Source organism: Siniperca chuatsi, linkage group LG23, assembly GCF_020085105.1.
Source record: "Siniperca chuatsi isolate FFG_IHB_CAS linkage group LG23, ASM2008510v1, whole genome shotgun sequence".
Taxonomy (NCBI): Eukaryota; Metazoa; Chordata; class Actinopteri; order Centrarchiformes; family Sinipercidae; genus Siniperca; species Siniperca chuatsi.
In genome coordinates, this window is record NC_058064.1 from 17,252,465 (window position 1) to 17,272,859 (window position 20,395).

At 40.4% G+C, this 20,395-nt stretch overlaps 2 protein-coding genes and 1 long non-coding RNA gene across 4 annotated transcripts in view; 2 read left to right on the forward strand and 1 right to left on the reverse strand.

Annotated features, from left to right (window-relative positions):
• Positions 1-5,074, forward strand: nudt5 (nudix (nucleoside diphosphate linked moiety X)-type motif 5). Its single transcript, XM_044186426.1, has 10 exons — positions 1-96; positions 387-460; positions 1,191-1,258; positions 1,348-1,400; positions 1,476-1,583; positions 1,876-1,971; positions 2,159-2,260; positions 3,543-3,551; positions 3,638-3,691; positions 3,782-5,074. The coding sequence occupies exons 2-10, from the start codon at positions 404-406 to the stop codon at positions 3,889-3,891; spliced, it is 657 nt and encodes a 218-aa protein (XP_044042361.1). The 5' UTR covers positions 1-96; positions 387-403; the 3' UTR covers positions 3,892-5,074.
• On the reverse strand, positions 4,566-6,735 carry LOC122871380. The gene is made up of 2 exons (XR_006376857.1): positions 6,685-6,735; positions 4,566-5,525 (listed from the first exon to the last, which is right to left on the reverse strand). It is a non-coding gene; the product is annotated as an uncharacterized LOC122871380 (long non-coding RNA).
• The window catches only part of fbxo18 (F-box DNA helicase 1), a 17,693-nt gene continuing 2,817 nt past the window's right edge, over positions 5,520-20,395 (forward strand). The window contains exons 1-21 of one of the 2 annotated variants that reach the window (XM_044186414.1): positions 5,520-5,903; positions 5,992-6,146; positions 6,785-6,952; positions 7,157-7,746; positions 7,899-8,035; positions 8,843-8,990; positions 9,129-9,310; positions 9,396-9,470; positions 9,790-9,881; positions 10,272-10,440; positions 11,501-11,720; positions 11,847-11,934; positions 12,023-12,118; positions 12,225-12,361; positions 13,760-13,856; positions 14,044-14,210; positions 14,683-14,758; positions 14,877-15,071; positions 17,617-17,742; positions 18,493-18,599; positions 20,189-20,323. In XM_044186414.1, the coding sequence (XP_044042349.1) occupies positions 6,128-6,146; positions 6,785-6,952; positions 7,157-7,746; positions 7,899-8,035; positions 8,843-8,990; positions 9,129-9,310; positions 9,396-9,470; positions 9,790-9,881; positions 10,272-10,440; positions 11,501-11,720; positions 11,847-11,934; positions 12,023-12,118; positions 12,225-12,361; positions 13,760-13,856; positions 14,044-14,210; positions 14,683-14,758; positions 14,877-15,071; positions 17,617-17,742; positions 18,493-18,599; positions 20,189-20,323 (3,024 nt within the window). In that variant the 5' untranslated portion in view covers positions 5,520-5,903; positions 5,992-6,127. Of the gene's footprint in view, positions 6,147-6,784; positions 6,953-7,156; positions 7,747-7,898; positions 8,036-8,842; positions 8,991-9,128; positions 9,311-9,395; positions 9,471-9,789; positions 9,882-10,271; positions 10,441-11,500; positions 11,721-11,846; positions 11,935-12,022; positions 12,119-12,224; positions 12,362-13,759; positions 13,857-14,043; positions 14,211-14,682; positions 14,759-14,876; positions 15,072-17,616; positions 17,743-18,492; positions 18,600-20,188; positions 20,324-20,395 lie in introns of both variants that reach the window. The other variant, XM_044186415.1, reaches the window with a different exon arrangement.

Genomic DNA, 20,395 nt, shown 5'->3' on the forward strand with positions numbered 1-20,395 from the left:
CGGTGACGTTTTGCGGTACCCGGAAGTAGTGGCAGAGTGACTCCTCCCTACTTCTATACCATCTTTACTACTACTTACACACGGTTGGGATTTCACGTGAGTTAAGTTTAGTTTTTTTCCATTTTAAATGATTGTTTAAAGTTTAAAACACACGAGCTACGAAACCCGGTGGCATTGTTTCGTGTAAAGCAGCTAGCGACCGTAAAAGAAACAAAGAAACACAAAAGCTAAATGTGGAAATGTAACTGGGCTAGTGGTGGAACTTCGTTAGCGTTGCCTTCTGTAGCAGCTAATTTAATTGAGCAACTCATGATCGGAAACCTCAAGTCTCGTCAGCATTGAAATGGTGGCTATAACTTTCTGACTCGACTTTCCTCCGTTTTCAGTTGTCCAGATATTGAAAATGAGCAACTCTGAAGAACCGAAAGTGATTACTGCTCCACACATAGTGAAAGAAGAGGTACGTCTGTTTTTTTTAGTGGTTCGTACGGGATTTGTCCGTTAAAACGCTTTAAAAAGCTGTAATGTACACTGAGAGGTTTAATAGCTACACCTGCAAAATGCTATTTAATACAATAGCACAGCAATAAATCATGTCTTTGTGAGGCCTATAATGTGCACTTTTATTGAGACTTTGTCATATGCATTCCTTTGGCTGCAGTTAGTGTTGGACTTCATTACTGAATCAACAAATCTCAAGTAATACTGATTATTATTATTATTCTATAAGTGTAAGCTTCACAAGCTTGTACAGGTCTGCCTAATCACCTGATACGTCAGTTTATAGTAATAGTTTCATCTTAGCATGACCTTATAGTTTTGATAAAACTGGTGCAGAGACTGTGGAATCAGCTCTGGTCTGTCTATGCACAATGATGCAAAATCCACACTGCTGAATGATGCATCGTTTACTTATGGCTATTTCACAGTCTTTTGATTAGCCATTTGACTTATACAATAACAGCCTTTCAGTATACCACATAAATGCTCCTCTGTAAGAAGTTTCCACTGTTGGTTGTTGCAGTTGGGTAAGATTAGTAGAGTTGTAGCTCACATTGTAATTTCAGAGTTTTTGTTTCTTTACTGAGCAGTTTAGCTGAAAAGCATTGTGATTACAGAGCAGCATGTCGCGTTTGGTGCCGTTTAGATCAGTCATCTTAGCCTGGTGTGTTTACGCTCTGTGCCTGTAGCTCATTACAGCAGGAAAGTGGGCGAAGCTGGAGAAGACGACATACGTGGACCCTGCTGGAAACACCAGGTACTGTTCTGTTCGGTCTTTGGCTGACATGACTACACAATCACACAAGTTTCCTGCATACAGTTTCACTCCCTGTTTTCATCCGCCAGAACCTGGGAGACCGTGAAAAGGACAACGAGACGAACCAACACAGAAGCGGACGGTGAGTGTCTCTGTTTGGTTTTGTCAGTCGCGCTTGCGCTGGAGTTGTACAGGCTCTGACGCACTTTTCCTGCAGGTGTTGGAATCATCGCCCTGCTGAAACGGACGCTCCATAAAGACTGCGTAGTGATGGTGAAGCAGTTTCGTCCTCCTATGGGATGCTGCACTCTGGAGTTTCCTGCAGGTCAGAAAGTTTTTCGTGGATTCCTCCAACGCTCTCTGTAGACGTTGTCATACCCCACTACTTACCAATACTGGTCCTGAATTTCACCAAAACAGACCCTGAAAATGATTGAAAAGTCCTTAAATTTGATATCCAACTTTTCACGTAATGTAGTTTTGTTCCTTAGTCCCCGAAACATTTTACGTGTTTGATTCTTTCACCCACACAATGGGGCTGTTAGGACTTTTGTTAACTATTGACGCTACATATCTGTGTTTTCTGACACTTAGAATGTTGTCTCTGCTGTGCTCAGGGTTGATTGACGAGGGGGAAAGTGCGGAGGCCGCTGCGCTGAGGGAGCTAAAAGAAGAAACCGGCTACAAAGGGGAAGTAGTAGGAATCACTCCAGGTATCATCGCACAAAGACGAGCCGTACACTTGATTGCATTAGCTGCCTCTCTTGGCTGTGTCTTATCTCCTGTGTGTGGCAGAGAGGTTCAGGGGTCAGCGGTGCAACGTGAAAAGAGGTCCCCCACTCATTTTTAGCTTAGGAAGTTGTAATGCAAGTAGTAACGTTATTGTTGTTTTGATCGCAGTGACCTGTCTGGACCCCGGACTGTCTAACTGCACAACCCAGATGGTCATGGTCAACATCAATGGAGACGAAATGGAGAATATCAACCCAACGCAACAGCTCGGTGAGAAGACTGCCTCTGTTATACACTTAGTAATTCATTTATTTGCTTCCCTTATTTGCAGTGAACTACATGTGTTAAACACAGTTGCAGATACCTGTCTCTTTCTTACTGTACAAACAGCCTTATCGACATGCAGACAGACACATTTAGGTAGTTTGCAGCTGTGTGTTAATGATTAAGTTGCAGCTAAATAATTACCAGTAGATGATGATGATTATTATTATTATTAATACTAAGCTCACGGTGATGAGGGTCACGTGGTTTTCCTGTTGTCTATTATAGAAGCAGCTCCTGCTCCAGTGGCTACAATGCCATCCGGGTCGAAATGTTTTATTACTCACCTTCAGCTGTAATATTAATCCTGTCCGAATGGGGATTTAGTCTTAAGGATTAGAATGGCTCAATCTGAACTGACATGGACCTTAAATATGTTACCGAGATCAACTAAAACAAACAAACAAATAAAACTTAATGTAAAAGTAATATTTCATCTGTGTGGTGTGCATTATGGCTTTCCAGTTTACTGAGGGGTTCAACTAAAGGGTTTTATTTGTAGATTTTATAGGCAAGTATTTTGTCGTTGTTAGGAAAAATGCTCTCACTGCAGCAGCTGCCTCTGGGTCTTTATGTAGGTCTCTGTCCAGAGACTGTCAGTTCGATTTGGCCGACTCCTTATGCACTGCTTTCAGTCAAGTCATGTTTTGGCTTCTAACTTCACGTCAGACCATCTTTATTTCTGTCACAGTACACTCTGCAATGACACGCTGCTGACAGCTGTAGAAATATTTTATTTGGGGGTCCCCTAATACAGCCACTGTCCGTTTTCAACAGACAGATTTCTTAAAGGTCGGTAGTTTGAAAGTCTTCTTTTTACTCTTGGGTCATTTTTTTTGTTTTTATTGAACTAGCCTAGTGTAGACTACAAGACTTTTAAAAACTCAGACAGTTGACACATGAGGTGTGTTAGGTTAATGATGAAATCTCCCAAATGTGCACCTACTTATGAACGGGTGGCATTCAGCAAGTTGAAACATGCAACTTACAAGAAGTTTGTGAAGTTACAGTGACAGGGTTTATTGAATCTGACTTGAAACACCCGAAACCTCACAGAAAAAATAAGAGATTTATGATAAGAATGCGAAAATGTTTTTGCATGAGGCCCCGTGTCTTCTAAACATTGCCATAAGGCTCATGCCTACTATGCTGTATTTTAAGAATACATTTGTCTGTAATTAAAAAAAAAAAACATGTTGAATAATCTTGTTCTTTTATTCTTCCACAGGTGACGGAGGTGAGTTATGTTCCTTATTATATCAGAAATAATCCTTTCCTCTAATAAAGCAATTCATCACACAAGACTTTATCCTCCCTTTCCAGAATTTGTTGAAGTCGTTCTTTTGCCACTTGACGAATTCCAGACGAAAATAGATGGTGAGGCTGAGATGTTATCATGTGAGCCATACAAGCATTCAGACCGTCCCAAACACACTAGCTGACACTTGGTTTGTTTTTATCCCGCAGATCTGCTGAAGAAAGAAAAAATCGTGGTGGACGCTAAAGTGTACATCTTTGCCATGGGGATGGTTCAGGCCTTCTTTAAGCCGAGGGAGCTCCCTCTCCTGAAGCAGTGAAGCAAAATGTCCAGGATGAGAATGAGTGGAAGAAAGAGTCTTTTCTGTTACATAGGGCTCCTACACAGGACTGGAAAATTAGTCATGAAAAGGAAATAGAGGACGTACAAATTGTAATAAGGAATTGTATGAAAAGTTGCAATTTTAGACTCCATGTAACCTCGTATTTTAATATTTGTTTCTATGAAGTGTAATGACCACCCATAGAGCAATATGGCAGTTAGAAGACACAATACAACTGTGTGCAAATCATACTAAACACAAAAATCTTGAAATCAAATTATGAGCTCAAAGTCTTGAAAAGGCCTTTGTTCCAGAAACTGAACCTATGAAGGAGCCCTGTTTACACTACATGTACTGGACCACTTTTTGTCCTCAGTACGGAGGTACTACCACACACCTCAAGGCCTGAAACACACTCTGGTGGCCAGTTCTTTGTACACTTAACTCAGAATATGTTTCACGCTGTAGTCTTGTATGCCTTAAGTGGCAAATAGTCATTCCCAGGTTTTTATGAGATTACGAGTAGTGTGACAAGATGCAGTTTGTTTGTAATTTTTATTTAGTGATTGTAAGACATTCCTTTACATGTGCTAGCATACTGTTTTGCTGACTTAATGGGAGCAAACAATCAACCTTTAAACACTTTTCCTATGAAAAACTGGCTATTGGTGAAGTACGTTGCAGTTCTTGCTTCATTCAGTTTATTGTATTCTTCTGTTTCTCTTGGAAAACGTCAGCGGTCACAGATTTTGGTGTCAGTCCGTCGGAATTATTGCACCAACATTTAACATCATACAGAGATCAGTCAATCCACAGAACCCGAAAGCAACGGACAGCTGAATTGTGCAAGCTCACATCCTCCTTCTGGACTTTGTCTAAAGGCATCCTGTGAAAAGAAGAAATTCACTCACTAACTTAAGAGGAAGTAGAGGAGCCATTAGTCACAAAATAACTCAAGCATTGTGGTAATAGTTACATACAGTATTTGATTGGTTTATTAACAACAGTATTAACACTTTCTCTTGTACTGTATTGATAAAGAAAATAACAGATTAATAGGAAACAATTCATGCTGCGTCCCAGCTTTGTTATAGTGCAGTTAACTGGACATTGATGCTGTACTTCATAGCAACTAGAGAGTACTGACCAGTGAATAAATGTGATACTACCTTTGCTCTAATATGTGATTCTGTCTCAAACTCACTTGTCAGCAACAACTGAGCGAACGAAAGAAGGGAAAGTACTTATTTAAGTGTATGTAAGTCTATGACATGCTACATTAGTAGTATAAAACTGCTCGTTTCCTGTATAAGTCCTGAATGGAGGGCAGGTTAGCACCTATGATTTTTTTTCTGTAGTGCTGACTGTCCGCTGTAGTCTGTTTCTGCCCTTTTTGGTGGCTGATCCAAACCTGACGGTGATGGATGTGCTGAGAACAGACTGGATGATTGCAATGTAGGGGGTTTCTTGGGGACCGGGGTGATAGTTGAGCATTTAATGCAGGAGGGGACTTCACTCAGCTCCAGTGATCTGTTGAAGATGGGGACCGGCTGGTCAGCAGAGGTTTTCACGCAGGAGGGTTTCTCTACAGTCTTGACCACGGCACAGCCTTAGCGGATTCGAGTTTCTGTCTGTAAATTGGAAGAAGATGAACCAGACAGTGATCGGAGAGTCCTGTGATACATTTAGAAAGCATTCTATTAATTCAACTAACTTCGTTTAATATCAAAGCACGTATTACTTTTGTTTTCTATCTATGCTGCTGTCCAATTGGTCGCGATAATGCACCCATAGTTTGCCTACCGCCAATAAAATTCAAAGAAGAAGAAGAGCCGGCCAATCACGTGGCTTCCTCAAAACATTAGGAACATCTACTTCAATCATAGCTAGCTACTTGGAAGCAAGGAACAGTACATATTTTCCAGTACGGGAAATACAACATGAAGTCAGTATTAACGTTAGTTACTTTGTTGATATTGACGGTTGCTGCACACTTGAGTTTACGACAGGTCGGTGGTTGCAAACGTACGGGAAAACAGTCGTTGTTTACTAATGTTTGGTTAGTAGCGCTGACGGTTCCATTCTGTATTTTTGTAGGCCTACACGCTACGACGACGGCATTTCTGCTTAACGCTAGTTAAGTTTTAACTTTCTTTTAACAAATTCAGAATCATTAACGTTAGGTTAAATTACATAGCTTTGTTACTAAAAGACGGATGCACTGGACACGAAGATGGAGGTGTCTGTTAAAGGTAAGTTAACAGTCAATAAGGCCAGTAGCCAAAGATACTGTGTGTGCCATCCACGGGAGACTGTCATATAACTAACCGCTAAGTTGTAGTTGCATACCTTTTAGCTCTAACTATAGCTAGCTAACTAGTATGTAGTGAATTCTGTCAGGCATTTGAATTGGATACTGGTAACGGACGGTAACTCTAAACTTTGACACAGACGTTACAAAGTTGATCATTTTCACAGCCATAAAAGGACAAATTCGGTGCTTTCCTTAATAACTTGTTTTTCAGGGTGCAAAAGTCTTTGGCACTACATTTGGACTATAATAGGACTCTAACCTCTTATTAACAATTCACACTTCGTAGGTTTGTAGTTGATTTGGCACTTCTTAAAAGGTTGTTTTGAGGAAAAAAATCACTGTGTAGAATAAAGAGGGGAAACCAACGTCTTATCAAAGGATAGGACTGGCTGGTAATTAGTCAAAATGATAATGCACAGTAGAAACTGGCATGTTTGTTTAACCCAAGCACTTTAATGACTGAACAGTGTACATACCATTGTAGATAGGAACATTAAAGAACGGCTGGCGTTGTGTGAAGACAATCCTAATACAGTGGTTTGTGTTGTGCTCACTGAATGTTGTGTGGTTTCCTAGGGAAGGTCAAAAGGAGGCACCTGAATGCAGCGGAGTGTGATGAACTGGGACGAAGTGCAGAGGGAACTGATGCCCTCACCCAGCCCCACGCTGTCAACTATGGCCAGGACAACCGCAACCCTAACCTGCGGCTTTACCCCAGGACACCCACCAAGCGACGGAAGTGTGGTAATCTGCTGTAAATCTGAGTATACTCAAAATAACACTGATAGCAGACAGGGCAACATCTGTGCATGAAAATATGAAGTTATTATTTTGTCCAGTAAATGTCCTGACTAGCCCATTTTTTCCTCACCATTCTTTGGTAGGAAGTAAAAAAAAAAAATAAAATAATGTCAGACTCTGAATCTTCTCTCCAACTCCAACCATCAGCATCTGCCTCAGGAAGTCCTGCGGGACAACAGAAGGGCATCGGCGACTTCTTCTCTGTGACTGGAGTCATCAGTTCCAGTCTGCACAAATCCTCCCAGCCATGCTCGTCCACATGCACAAATGAACTCAGTAGAGAGCTTTTTCCCAAAGAAGAGCCAAAGGTTGTGAAAGAGGAGGATGAATATGTCAGCCTGTTAGCTGGTGCAATGGCGCCAGAACCTGAAGCAGAGGAGGAAGAGGAGGTTGATGATGTAAGCCTGTTAGCTGCTGCGATGGTTCCGGAGCTTGAGACAAAGCAGGAGGAGGTGGTGGATTATCTGGAGGGAATGACAGCAGAGATGTTTGGGGATGATGATGAATTTGCCCAATGTAACAGTGATTTTCACAATGAGGAGGAGGTGGAGGCCCTCCCAGACGCCCACTATGGGCTCTTCGGCAGCAGCAAGGTCCTGCTGCAGCCCCAGGGTTGCATGGATGACCTTCCAGAGGAAGTGCTGAGGCAAGTGCTGTGCCTAGTCCCTGCCAAGGACCTCTACCGCAATGTCAGCCTTGTCTGCCATCGCTGGAGGAACATCGTCCAGGACACCAAGGTTAAACAAACCACAGAGTTATATATTTGCAGCATGGAAGGGGTTAATGTTGAAGTTAATTATCGTACAATGATAATATTAAAGGGGGCGAGTGTGTACTTAAAGCTCATCAAATTAACTTAGTTGTTGTGTGTTTGTGTTCTGTTGCACAGTTTGTCCCCTTCAAGAAACAGTACTTCCGCTACATGATGAGGGAGAAGAATACAGTGCTGGAGATCTTCTCCATCCTGAAGAACAGCCGCATTAGAGATCCAGCATCATCACAGCACAGCATACGATACCTTGTTGTGTAAGTCTGCATTTCCTCAGTAAGACACATTTCTGTAACAATACATACGCAAAGAAGAGTCTCTGTATTGTTTGTATTAGAGATGCACTAATATGGAATTTCACTGCCAATAATGATAACCAGTAATTATCTGTTTGTTGTGACTGATACCAATATGATAACCGATAACATTAATCTTACAAATGCAAAAATGTGAAGAGGATAATAAATATATATTTGATTGACAACTTTATTTTTCTACTACAACACCAATGTTCAGAGAGTGGTCACTATCCCTAGAATACTACTAATTCTATACAATTAGTGTTAACTTTTTGCTAGTTCATAACAATTCGCTACTAGCATAACAAGCTCCATATGACTGTGTAAAACATACCATGTGGATGAAAAGGGGACTAGGAGTTGACTGCGGTCATAGACGTTGCATTTATGCATTTAAGTTTATGATCATGCTCGTTCAACAGGTGTTTTATAAATTGCTCTTACTATCTCCCTTACTGATGGATTTTGTTGCACTTATGGATAACGAGCATTGAAATATACTTGAGTAAAATTAAATCTACATCTCTTTGCTGTGGCCTCTGTGTGTGTGTGTGTGTGTGTGTGTGTGTGTGTGTGTGTGTGTGTGTGTGTCAGCTTTTTTCTGATCTTGGTTTCACTGTGAGCCACTGTGGATCAGAGCTCCATTTAAGTAATGAAGTATAATTATTTAAAATGACCAACAACAAAAGTACGGGAAGGCTGGCATGCATAGTTTTTAAAATGTTCACTGTGGTAATTATCTTGTCTGTGTGTGTTTTTGGTCAGTTTAATGGCCCAGCATAAGGTTGGAGAGTGGGTCAGGCCAGAGGACGTTCTGGAGTGTGTTAAGAGACATCGCCTTTTTCCTCAGGCTGAGGCCTCCATCAGATTACGTCTTCCTGATATTCAGAAGTGCTTTAACCTTGGCATTGAGGTATGACTCACACGCACAAATACACAAAGGTCCTCTGGTAATCATATGGAGAAAAATTTAGTTCACAGTGTGTACTTGACCACTATAGATCTTAACTAAAAGTTTAAGGTCTTAACATCAATCGTGTCCAATTTCCAGGGTCCCAACCCGTACGCGGCCATGGCTGTCATATTGATCCTAAGTGAGAGTGTTGTTGACGTGCAGGCCTTGGTGTCTCTACTCACTAGCTGCATGTCAGACACCGCCATCACGGAGTACCTCAGTCACATGGCCATGATGTTGCTCGCCTTAAAGAGGAGCAACATCCAGATTAGTAACAGGTAAGAGCTACAAATGTCAGAAAGTTAAATTTCCATATCATTCTTGTCAGCCTCCCTACCATTCTTTTCTTTTCGGTCTCTGCAGGCTGCATTACAACATCTACTACGTACTTCACCTGATGGAGAACGGCCCCTTTTCAGTCAGCTCCAGTCAGAGTGGGTGAGGACCAAAATGCATTAGTTTCGCTGATGTGCATGAGAAATAAGAACAGCCTGTTTTGTTTATCACCCTTAATTTCTTCATAACGATGGACCCACTTAGGTCTATAGGGTGAAAAGGGGTCAAGGACTGAATACGATGTTTATTCCATATAGGTTTTCATTTTGTTTGTATGGCAAGTAAAGTGTATTTACACAACTCCGTCATTTCATGCTAGTCACGCAACACTAAGTCAACAGGAATTGGACTAAAGTAATGGATATCTGAGGAGGTTTAGCTTTTTAACAGTCGTCATTCTGTGTGTGTGTGTTTCTGCTAGGCAGCCTGAGATTCATCTCACACATGAACAGCAGCAGATCCTCAGTCACGACATCCAGAAAGACCATGTGGTCAAGATTGTGGCTTTTGCAGGTACAGTGGCAGCTATCACCACAAGGGGACATCCATCTCTAAACTTTCAGGGACCCAAAGGGTTTTTACCAGGCAATGACAGGCTACTTTGGGTTCCATGTTGGCTGTAAAGTTAAGGAAGAATAGATATAGTGATATAATGTGAAACATGTTTTGTTTCATCATATCTGAAATGTGGTAATGTTGTTTCTCTCCTTAAATGCAGTTGCATGTTGAAATAAAATTGTGTTCAAAAGTTTTGAGTGTTCCATTTTGAAACTTGCACATAGCCTGTAAATGTTGAAAGATAATCAGTTCCATCACTGCTACTGTGTAAGGTGTGATGTGGGCCAGCCATGCAGATCAGGGGTCATAGTGTCATAGCTGAATGGTCCGTGCTGTCTGCCACAGGTACAGGGAAGACAACCACATTGGTAAAGTACGCTGAGCGGCGACCACACCTCCGCTTCCTGTATGTGGCCTTCAACAAGTCAGTGGCCAGTGAGGCGCAGCGCCGCTTTCCCAGAAATGTGGACTGCAAGACTGTCCACTCGTTGGCCTTCAACAAAGTTGGGAGGAGGTGAAAACCTAAGTTTCCTCTCAGTGACAGTCAAAGATTTCAGTTTTTGTGTTCATAAATACAGACTGTGGAGAAAAAGAGGTGGCTGTGCCATGTTTTTTTGCTCTCTTAATTATTTGGATATTAAATCTGTAATATCATAACTTACAAATATACCCTACGTGCTGTTAAGTATTCATTCTAGTCTGATCTAGAGCACCAAGATAACAGTGCTGCCAGTAAATGCCCCATCAGTGACGTGCACACGGAAAGTTATGCCTCTCAATTCAGTTGAACAAGGGTAGGTGAAGAAACCTATAATAAAGCATTATGGAAAAGTGAGCATAAAGAATGTAGTGTAGCAAGTAACACAGGGTAACATAGACTCACTGTATTTCGGACACTTACAACAGTAAAATCAGTGTTTCTGTCCATGAGCATTTAACACTTTAAAGACATACTTGTCAATCAAATGTCATGGAACTCTGTACACTGTAAACCAAGTTGAGAAAACTCAAAATTTCAACAAACAAACAACAATAAACTTAAAGAAATTTTTGAGTTAGACCATTTAACTTAATTTCAGAAGTTTTGGCTTTGAGTTTATCCAACTTAGAAGTTAAAGTAATTCAAATCTGTATGCTGTATTCACTTGGAAATTTTAGTTTATTAATGATCTTGGTCTCCAGTTCTTTTTTCTTTTTTTTTTTAAATTTTAATTTTATCATCTCTCATATCAAGTTTGATCCCTCATTGTTTTATTTGGATCAGAGAGAAGAGCGTGTATAAAAAGACACTTACTGGCCTCCATCATGTAACTTTCTTCATGTTAGAAAAAAGGCTTTCTGGACAATTTTAACCATAATGCAGTGCCTGCTGGAATGTCTGCTTAACTGATTTCTGCCCACTTTCCGCCCACACTTGACATCTGTTTTATCACTGAAAGAAAATATACCACAGAACAAACTGCTCTTTACTGTTATCAATGATACATCTCCTTTTTTTTTTTCTTTTTTTTTTTGGAAGATTTTCCATATTACCACTTCACTTGTTGTGCTTTTGTAAATCTTCCTTGTGGCAGCTACCATTCCTGTCAGAAGCTGACCTTTAACCTGAAGCCATTCGCTCTCAACTCTGTTCTGCCTGAAGGCCGCGGTGGCTTTGCCAAAGCCAAAGTGGTGGCCACAACTCTCAACACCTTCATGGCTTCAACGGACCAGACTATCACTACCAGGCATGTCCCCAGCACCCGCATAATCAAGAAGCGCCACAGGGTGGTTATAGAAGAAAGTGAAAAACAGGTATGAACACATTAATGTATACAAGTTAAGTGACACTGTACTTTTTTTTTTTTTAGTGTGAGTAAATAATAAGAGCAAGAGCACTGCAAAGTCACATTTGATCTGTCTTTTATTGTGCAATCCTAGTTGTTTGTCCACGACGCGCAGACAATCTGGAATAAAATGAAGGATCTCAATGAGAAAAAACATGACGCCTTCTACATGACCCACGATGGTACGCCAACTGTGAATGAGTGAAATGAATATAAGTGATTCTGTTTTTAATATTAGACAGGTTGGTCAACGGAATTTTTCATTCCCAGGTTACCTCAAGTTATGGCAGCTCCAAATCCCGAAGCCCCAGTTGTCTGACCAATACGATGTCCTCTTCATCGATGAGGCCCAGGACTGCACTCCAGGTAATGATGCAGTAACTGTTACGCAGTCCTGCAGGATTGTGGAAAAGCATAATTGTGATTATTTTGCTTAACATTGGGAAATCTTCCTTCCTTCCCGCCCTCCCAGCCATCATGGATGTGCTTCTCTCTCAGCGCTGTGGGAAAATCCTGGTTGGAGATCCTCACCAGCAGATCTACACCTTCAAAGGAGCCGTCAATGCCCTGCACACTGTCGACCACACACACATCTACTACCTGACACAGGTATACACAATTACACACACAAATAGAGGTAACATTTGCACAGAAGCAGTTATGGGCAGTGAATTTTTTATCCAGAGAAATCAGATTTATTTTTGTCATATTGCAAATATATAAAAAAGTGTTGCATGTTATGTTATCTAAATAAAGATCCACCATACCGTCTCTGTACAGCTCACACCTATCTAACATATCTTTTTCTGTCCATGGGATTGGACGAAAAATGTTGATTTAGGCATTTTGTGTATAAAAAAAAAAAAATCTGTGCCATAAATTGGCCAAACTAGAACATGCATACATCATACATATACTTCTAGAATCAGCTCAGCTTACTCTTTCCAGTTATATCGGCATATTAAATGTCTATTGTGTCCATAAGTCAGTTTAAAATTAAAATGCTCCTAATAACTTAAAGTAGGGCTATTCAATTACAAATTCAAGTGGGCCAGATTTTAAAACCAGGAAATGTAGATAGGCCAGACATTTTCAGCAGCCTATTTAAAACCTTCTTTTTGTTTTTTGGTAATGACAAATTTTAAACAAATGCAAATGAATGTAATAAAAAAATAGCAGGCGTTTGGAGATGGCGGTAAAATAAACAAATACTTGCCAGTCCAGGCAGGGTTAAAGTGACGGTTTTCATTGTCAAATTTACATTTCAGGGTTGACAGACATATTTTCAGTAGAGCACTTCCCTACCTGTGACTGTTAATAGCCAGATGTTTTGAAAAGCTACTAAGTGTGGTCGGAACTCACCTGAGAAAACAGTGATTTGTGAAAAACATGATGGTGGTGTCGCTACATTCATAACCATCCTGCCTGATCGGTACTGCGCATGTGGAACTCTCAACTGAGATGAGAAGGAAGCGAGATGGCTCACTCATTAGCTACTTCTATACACTGTATATGTAATTTACTTATTTTGTCAGATTTATGTATGCTGGGCCACTCTGGGGTTGCTTCTGGGCCGGATGTGGCCCGCAGGCCACCAATTGAAATAATGACTTAAAGGCATGCTGCACAAACAGGGCTCAGGTGTTACCACAGCTAACTTACTTCCTGTTTACATGACCCAAAGCATGATGGGGAACTGTAGTGCCAAAACTCAAAACATATTCATCCCAAATGAAAAAAAACAAAGTGGAAAACAACATGTTGACGATACTAAAGCATATAATGTCCCAAGACATTGATTAGAACAAGGTTCTAATGTCTGTGGAACACTGTCCACTCCCACTCATATTTGCTGTGTGTTGAAATCTGTATACCTGGCTGTATTCATTAGGAGGTGAATACTAATCATATACTGGCAGTCACATAAAGAGAGTCTTGTGTTTAACTCTCAGCATTTCAGTGTTGATCAGTAAAATGAACCTCCATGCTGCTGATGTCTTTGTCCAGAGCTTTCGGTTTGGTGCTGAGATTGCCTATGTGGGTGCCACCATCCTCAAAGTGTGCAAGAGAGTACAGAAGATTCTAGTTGGAGGAAAGCAAAAAAGTAAATACCACAAACTTTTTATGCGTTGTCTACTTAGAAATACATATAAGGTTCTTCAAAAATCTACATGATTATAACGCCCTGGAAGTTGATGTAATATGAAAATATTAGGATTTCACTCTTTTTTCTTTTCTTTTCTTTTTTTTTTTTTTGCCGTGTCTGTGTGTGCTGCATGTCCATTCTATAGGCGGTGTGTGTGACGAGACTGCAGAAACGGTTGAAGCAGCCATAAGGACGGGTGTCAGTCATTGTCAGGGGAAGATGGCCATCTTGTCAAGATGCAATCTCAGTGTGTTCAGCGAAGCCGTCCGGCTCACCGATGCCAACCCGCTCTGCCGGGTCCACTTCATAGGAGTGAGTGTGTTATACACACACACTCGCAGATGTAAACAAAACCAGGCTAGCTGTTTCCTGTGTTTATGCTAAGCTCAGCTAGCTGGCTGTTGGCTGTAGCTCCATATTTAATGGACATATGAGAGTGATATCTTCTCTTTTAACTTTCCACCATGAAGCGAAAAAGTGTATTTCCCAAAATGTAAAAAAGAAACCTACTGCTAAATAAAAAGTGTTCATTTAAAGTCCGAATGTGTATAGCAGGGTTTCATTACCATTAAATAGGCTCATCCTGCCTTTAAGAGTTGCTTACCCTTATTGTCCAATGGATTTCCACCCTGAGAAAGTTTGAGAGGAAACATTGAATATTTGTAAATTTTAGCATAAAAATAGTCAAAATTAAAATTTACAATATTAGGTAAATGTAAGTGCAAAACTAACTAGGATTTAAAACCCCACATTGAGGGATTTACAGGTCTCCCTTTTCCTTCAGGGTGTCAAAGGTATCGGCCTCAATAGGATCCAGGACATCTGGCAGCTGATGCAAGGGCCAGGCCGACACCCACAATGTGAGATTCATACAAATGCACACTTATTTACCCTGTGAGGTCTTTCCTTTTTTGTTTTTCTTCAGTTTTTTTTAATACTGACTCTTTTGACATTTTGATGAATTTGCTCTGCCTTCAGTTATCAGGGATCCCCTTATTCGCTCCTTCGCCAAAAAAAATCGAAATGCCTTCTGGGCCCTGAAGGCGTATGTCACGCAGACCGAGGACAGGGAGCTAGAGGCCAAACTCAGCATTGTTGAAAAATACAGAAGTCGAATCCCCGAACTGGTGACGCGCCTGGAAAGGTGTTTTGAAAATGACTTTCACAAAGCAGGTATGCAAAAAAATTCTTAAATTGATTACTTAAATGAAGGCCTTACAAAAGTACTAGTCTTACAAGGGAGACTAAATTATTAACTCACACACAGCACAGAAGTGGCAAACCTCAAAAATGAAATGTTAAATGTGAAATTAAATTACAAAATTAAAATTACCTTTTAAAGTAAAACAGTGTTGCTTTGTGATTATACCATTAGCTAATGTGCGTATGTTTAGTATACTGTATCTGAAGTTGTCAGTGGAAAAAGTCATATCCACAAGCAAAGTAACACATACAGTGCATCCGGAAAGTATTCACAGCGCTTCACTTTTCCCTCATTTTGTTATGTTACAGCCTTATTCCAAAACAGATTAAATTCATTATTTTCCTCAAAATTCTACAAACAAAACCCCATAATGACTACATGAAAGAAGTTTGTTTGAAATCTTTGCAAATTTCTTAAAAAATAAAAAATGAAAAAAATCACATGTACATAAGTATTCACAGCCTTTGCCATGACACTCAAATTTGAGCTCCGGTGCATCTTGTTTCCACTGATCATACTTGAGATGTTTCTACAACTTGATCGGAACCCGATGGTCACTCTGACAGAGCTCCAGCGTTTCTCTGTGGAGAGAGGAAAGCCTTCCAGAAGAACAACAATCTCTGCAGCACTCCACCAATCAGGCCTGTGTGGCAGAGTGGCCAGACGGAGGCCACTCCTCAGTAAAAGGCACATGACCGCCCGCCTGGAGTTTGCCAAAAGGCACCTGAAGGACTCTCAGACCATGAGAAACTAAATAATTATCTGGTCTGATGAAACGAAGATTGAACTCTTTGGCCTGAATGGCAAGCGTCACGTCTGGAGGAAACCAGGCACCGCTCATCACCTGGCCAATACCATCCCTACAGTGAAGCATGGTGGTGGCAGCATCATGCTGTAGGGATGTTTTTCAGCGGCAGGAACTGGGAGACTAGTCAGGATCGAGGGGAAAGTTGAATGCAGCAATGTACAGAGAGATCCTTGATGAAAATCTGCTCCAGAGCGCTCTGTACCTCAGACTGGGGCGAGGGTTCATCTTCCAACAGGACAATGACCCTAAGCACACAGCCAAGATAACAAAGGAGTGGCTACAGGACAACTCTGTGAATGTCCTCGAGTGGCCCAGCCAGAGCCCAGATTGAACCCGACTGAACATCTCTGGAGAGATCTGAATATGGCTGTGCACCGACGGTCCACCTCCAACCTGATGGAGCTTGAGAGGTCCTGCAAAGAAGAATGGGAGAAACTGCCCAAAAATAGGTGTGCCAAGCTTGTAGCATCATACTCAAAAAGATTTGAGGCTGTAATTGGTGCCAAAGGTGCTTCAACAAAGTATTGAGCAAAGGCTGTGAATACTTGTGTACATGTGATTTTTTTTTTTTTTTTTTTTTTTTTTTTTTTTTTTTTTTAAGAAATTTACAAAGATTTCAAACAAACTTCTTTCACGTTGTCATTATGGGGTATTGTTTGTAGAATTTTGAGGAAAATAATGAATTTAATCAGTTTTGGAATAAGGCTGTAACATAACAAAATGTGAAGCGCTGTGAATACTTTCCGGATGCACTGTACACAGTTTGAAAAAGGAAGTCAATGATTAGCCTTAAGATATGACTCAGTGTATGATGTCTAATCCCAGCCACTGTCAGGTCTTGGTCCGAAACATGCAAGTAAATTTGACTTCCATGACCATGAATCTGCATCTTTTAATGGACAAGGCTAGTGATATTTTATACCTTTTTGTTATTGTCAAGAAGGCTCATGAAAATCAAACAAAACCAACAGTGTGTTAGTCTGTCTCTCAATACTTTTTGACTTCCCAAGCCTATCGGTTCCTGCTGAAGATGTAAATCATAAAACAGATCACAAATATATACTTTCATTTTATTTTTTAAAAAAAAGGCTTAGTAATTTCCTAAAACAGCTCGTCACTGTAGCTTTTAGCAAATGTTGCTCAGACGGGAGTGAATGGTGTAATTGTCTGGGACTGTTTTCAGCTGCAGAATGAATGTGGAATTGACACAAAATAAACTCCAGAGTCCATGGTAATGAAGGAATGTGTCACCCAGTGCAACAGTGCGGCTTATTGATATTATTCTAACAACAGCAGAGCTCTATGGCTCAGAAAAAAAGATATAAATCAGGTTTGGCTAAACAAACAGTACTTATTAGTTGGATCAAGTCATTTGTTAGTTTTGGTCTTTCCATGGGATTTGTTGACTGTAAGAAAAATGTAGAATCTTGCCAGCCTTATTCGTTTAAGAAGAGTGTTTTTCTGTTTCTGCTTTTTTATAGTTTAAGTTGTTTATAGTTAATAATAATTGTTTACATTCACTCAGGAACAGGAAACTTTTTTTATGTTTTTAAAATGTAGTTAAATGACATCCATGTGTGGAAATGAATTTAAAGAAAAAGAAACTCAAAACTACAATTTCATATTGATGAGTAATTTTTCTGTCAACTGTATAATGCACTCGACTCAGTCATGGGTTGTTACCGATGTTTGCTGTTTTGTTCAAGACTTCATAGTCGGAACAGTCCACAAGGCTAAAGGTCTGGAGTTCGACACTGTGATGGTCTCCGATGACTTTGTCAAGGTTCCATCTTCGAGACACAACCTGCACTTCTATCCCGACTTCTCGTTCGGTGTGTTTCTTTCCTTTTTTACATATATTTTACATTGTAGGTTTTTGGTAGACACTTTGGAATCCTATCCTATACAGGGGGAACTGTATCCATTTCCGACTATTGTTTCCTCTTTCGTTTTGAGGTTAGTTTCCTGTTTGTTGGTTAGTTAGTTCTATTGTTAGAGGGCTGAGAGTAGAGCAAGGCCAATTCATCGGCCGAAATTAGCTTAATGCAGATAGGTTTGAGGTAATTTAGAAATGGTCACCATTATATAGGTTTTCCACCAGAGAGCACTGACAAGTTGATTTTTTCACTGTAAAATGTCCTGCTCAGTATGTATCTTGGTTACAATAATTAAAAATTCTAAGGGATCTGTATCAAGAGATTTTGTTTGTTAAAAAAAATCAAAATCATTTATTTAGCCAATGAGACAGATCTTGTACCAAGTGTGATATTTTATTTTAAATTAGGCAAATTTGCCTTGATTTATTGATCATCCCATGACCATATTTGTTTGCTTCTTTGTTTCTTATTTGCTATTTACTTATTGTCCTTTATAATGTGACAAATGTTCATAAATTAAAAGTAAAAAAAAAAAAAAAAAGAGGCAAAAAAAATTAGGTTATAAATGGTTATGATTTTTTTTTTTTTTTTACTTGGACAAACGGAGAAAGCCTGAGGAGAAAGTTTCAATAAACTGATCAGTAGTTGACTTTGAAGGCAGTCTAAAAAGTGGTTAACATTTGAATACTCCTCTTCCCTGCTCAGCTAACATTCCTGATGATGAGTGGAACCTGCTGTATGTGGCGGTGACTCGTGCCAAGACCTCCCTGATCATCACTAAGAACATCCGCCACATCCTCACAGTGGCTGGGGTAAGACATAATCGCACAGTGCCCCTCACTCCTCATCCTAAATGCTTCTGCAGGTTCAGTAATGTTTGCACCTGGCCGCTACATATTCAGCCACTGTAAAATCTGTTATTGTTACAATGCAATGATGCACAAACATCTCCACATATTTGCAACTAGTACAAAATATGAGCATCTTCTTGTCTTTTCATCCAATCTTTCCTCTTGTTAAATAAAGTGCGTCCTTGTGGTTTTATAAAGATGACCTGTCACCACAACCTCCATCACTTGGTTTTCTTTAGCCGCCTTCTCATGTAGGAGTCCAGGTGTTTTTATGGTTGTTAAAGAGAAGCAGAATGTTGCTGTGGTTTTGAAAGTCCCTTTTCTCACATGCCGACATGATCTTCACACCACTGCGAGTTTCTCTTCCTCCAAATATCCAACCTTGTGGTTGGGCTATAGACTACACAGGTTGCTTGCGTAAATTTAAATGTGAATGTGGTGTTAAGGAATATACATGGGCCATAATAATCACCATTTCTCGTGGTTCTTCATTGGAAAGCCACGTCACCAGTGTATGTAGTTTCCGACGCCTACATTGTTACCACAGCAAACCACGCAGAAAGGTTGGTGATGTCTGGACACACAAATATGATCTGATCACTTGCTAATAAGTGCAGACAGTCTGTCTTACAGATCTGATTTGAGAAACAAAACTAATTTGCCTGCAGTCTGAACAAAGCCTTAGTGCTTGTAATGGGATTCCTGGAGAGTCAATGGTTGGTTAACTCTTTGTCAGATTTTATAACATTCCTGACTTACAATACATACATACATACATACAATAGGGTATTTTTGCAAGAATATAATTGAACTGGTTTTGCTTACAAGTCTTACTTGTTTGCATTTGATGGATTATGGTCCATCCAAAATAACTTAAAAACCAGGAGAGAAGAACATGTTTAGCTAATGGAGTGCTCTTATTCAGGGAAATGCTTGGAAAAGTCTTGTTCTATGTGATCCAAATTGTAGCACGCCCACAGCAGAAACACTAAATCCAACACGACTTGTTGTTTAGTCTGAGATTTCTCAGCCAAGAGGCGTCATTAAGCCTGGATTAGATTAAGTGCTTTTAGCGTGGCCTTGTTGCCCACAAGATGTTGTCAAGATGATTGGCTGCAGTTGCTTCGCAGCGCCACGCCCCCTCCCCAGATGTGTTGGCAGTGACCTAACGATTTGTTTTGGGGGTTTTTCCCCACCAAATTGCCACATTGTGTTCAGTCGTGCGTATTGTGCATGCTGGCTCACTGGGTTAATAGAACAGAGCTATTGTTAATGTTATTAGTAACACCTGTGCTTTTCCCACTATGACAAGTCAAAATGTCTGCTGTGAAAAAGGCCAGTGTCTGACAGGCTTGTTGGTCGTCCCGTTTATTTAAAGTTTCGAAAAATGTGTGATATCAATCACACCCTCAACTGAAAACGGAGAAAATGGTACAGTTCAAGAACTATTGTGAAAACGAGCCTAAATTAAATTTCCCATTTTGTACAATAAACTAAATTGTCTGCCATGTCCCCTCTCTGCCACATCACCAACTTCCTGTCATCTCCAGGAATATTTCCTGAAGTCGGAGATGCCCAGCTCCTTGCAGAAGGAGGGCAAGTGTCTCCCGTGCTCCGTCACAGACTGTCCCAACTGCACCACACCCGGCTCAGCATTCACCATGCACAAACAACCGATGAAATGTGTAAGAACATATCACACCCACACTAAGATATAACAAGCCAATATTCTAATGCTTCCAAGAACTATTGACCTC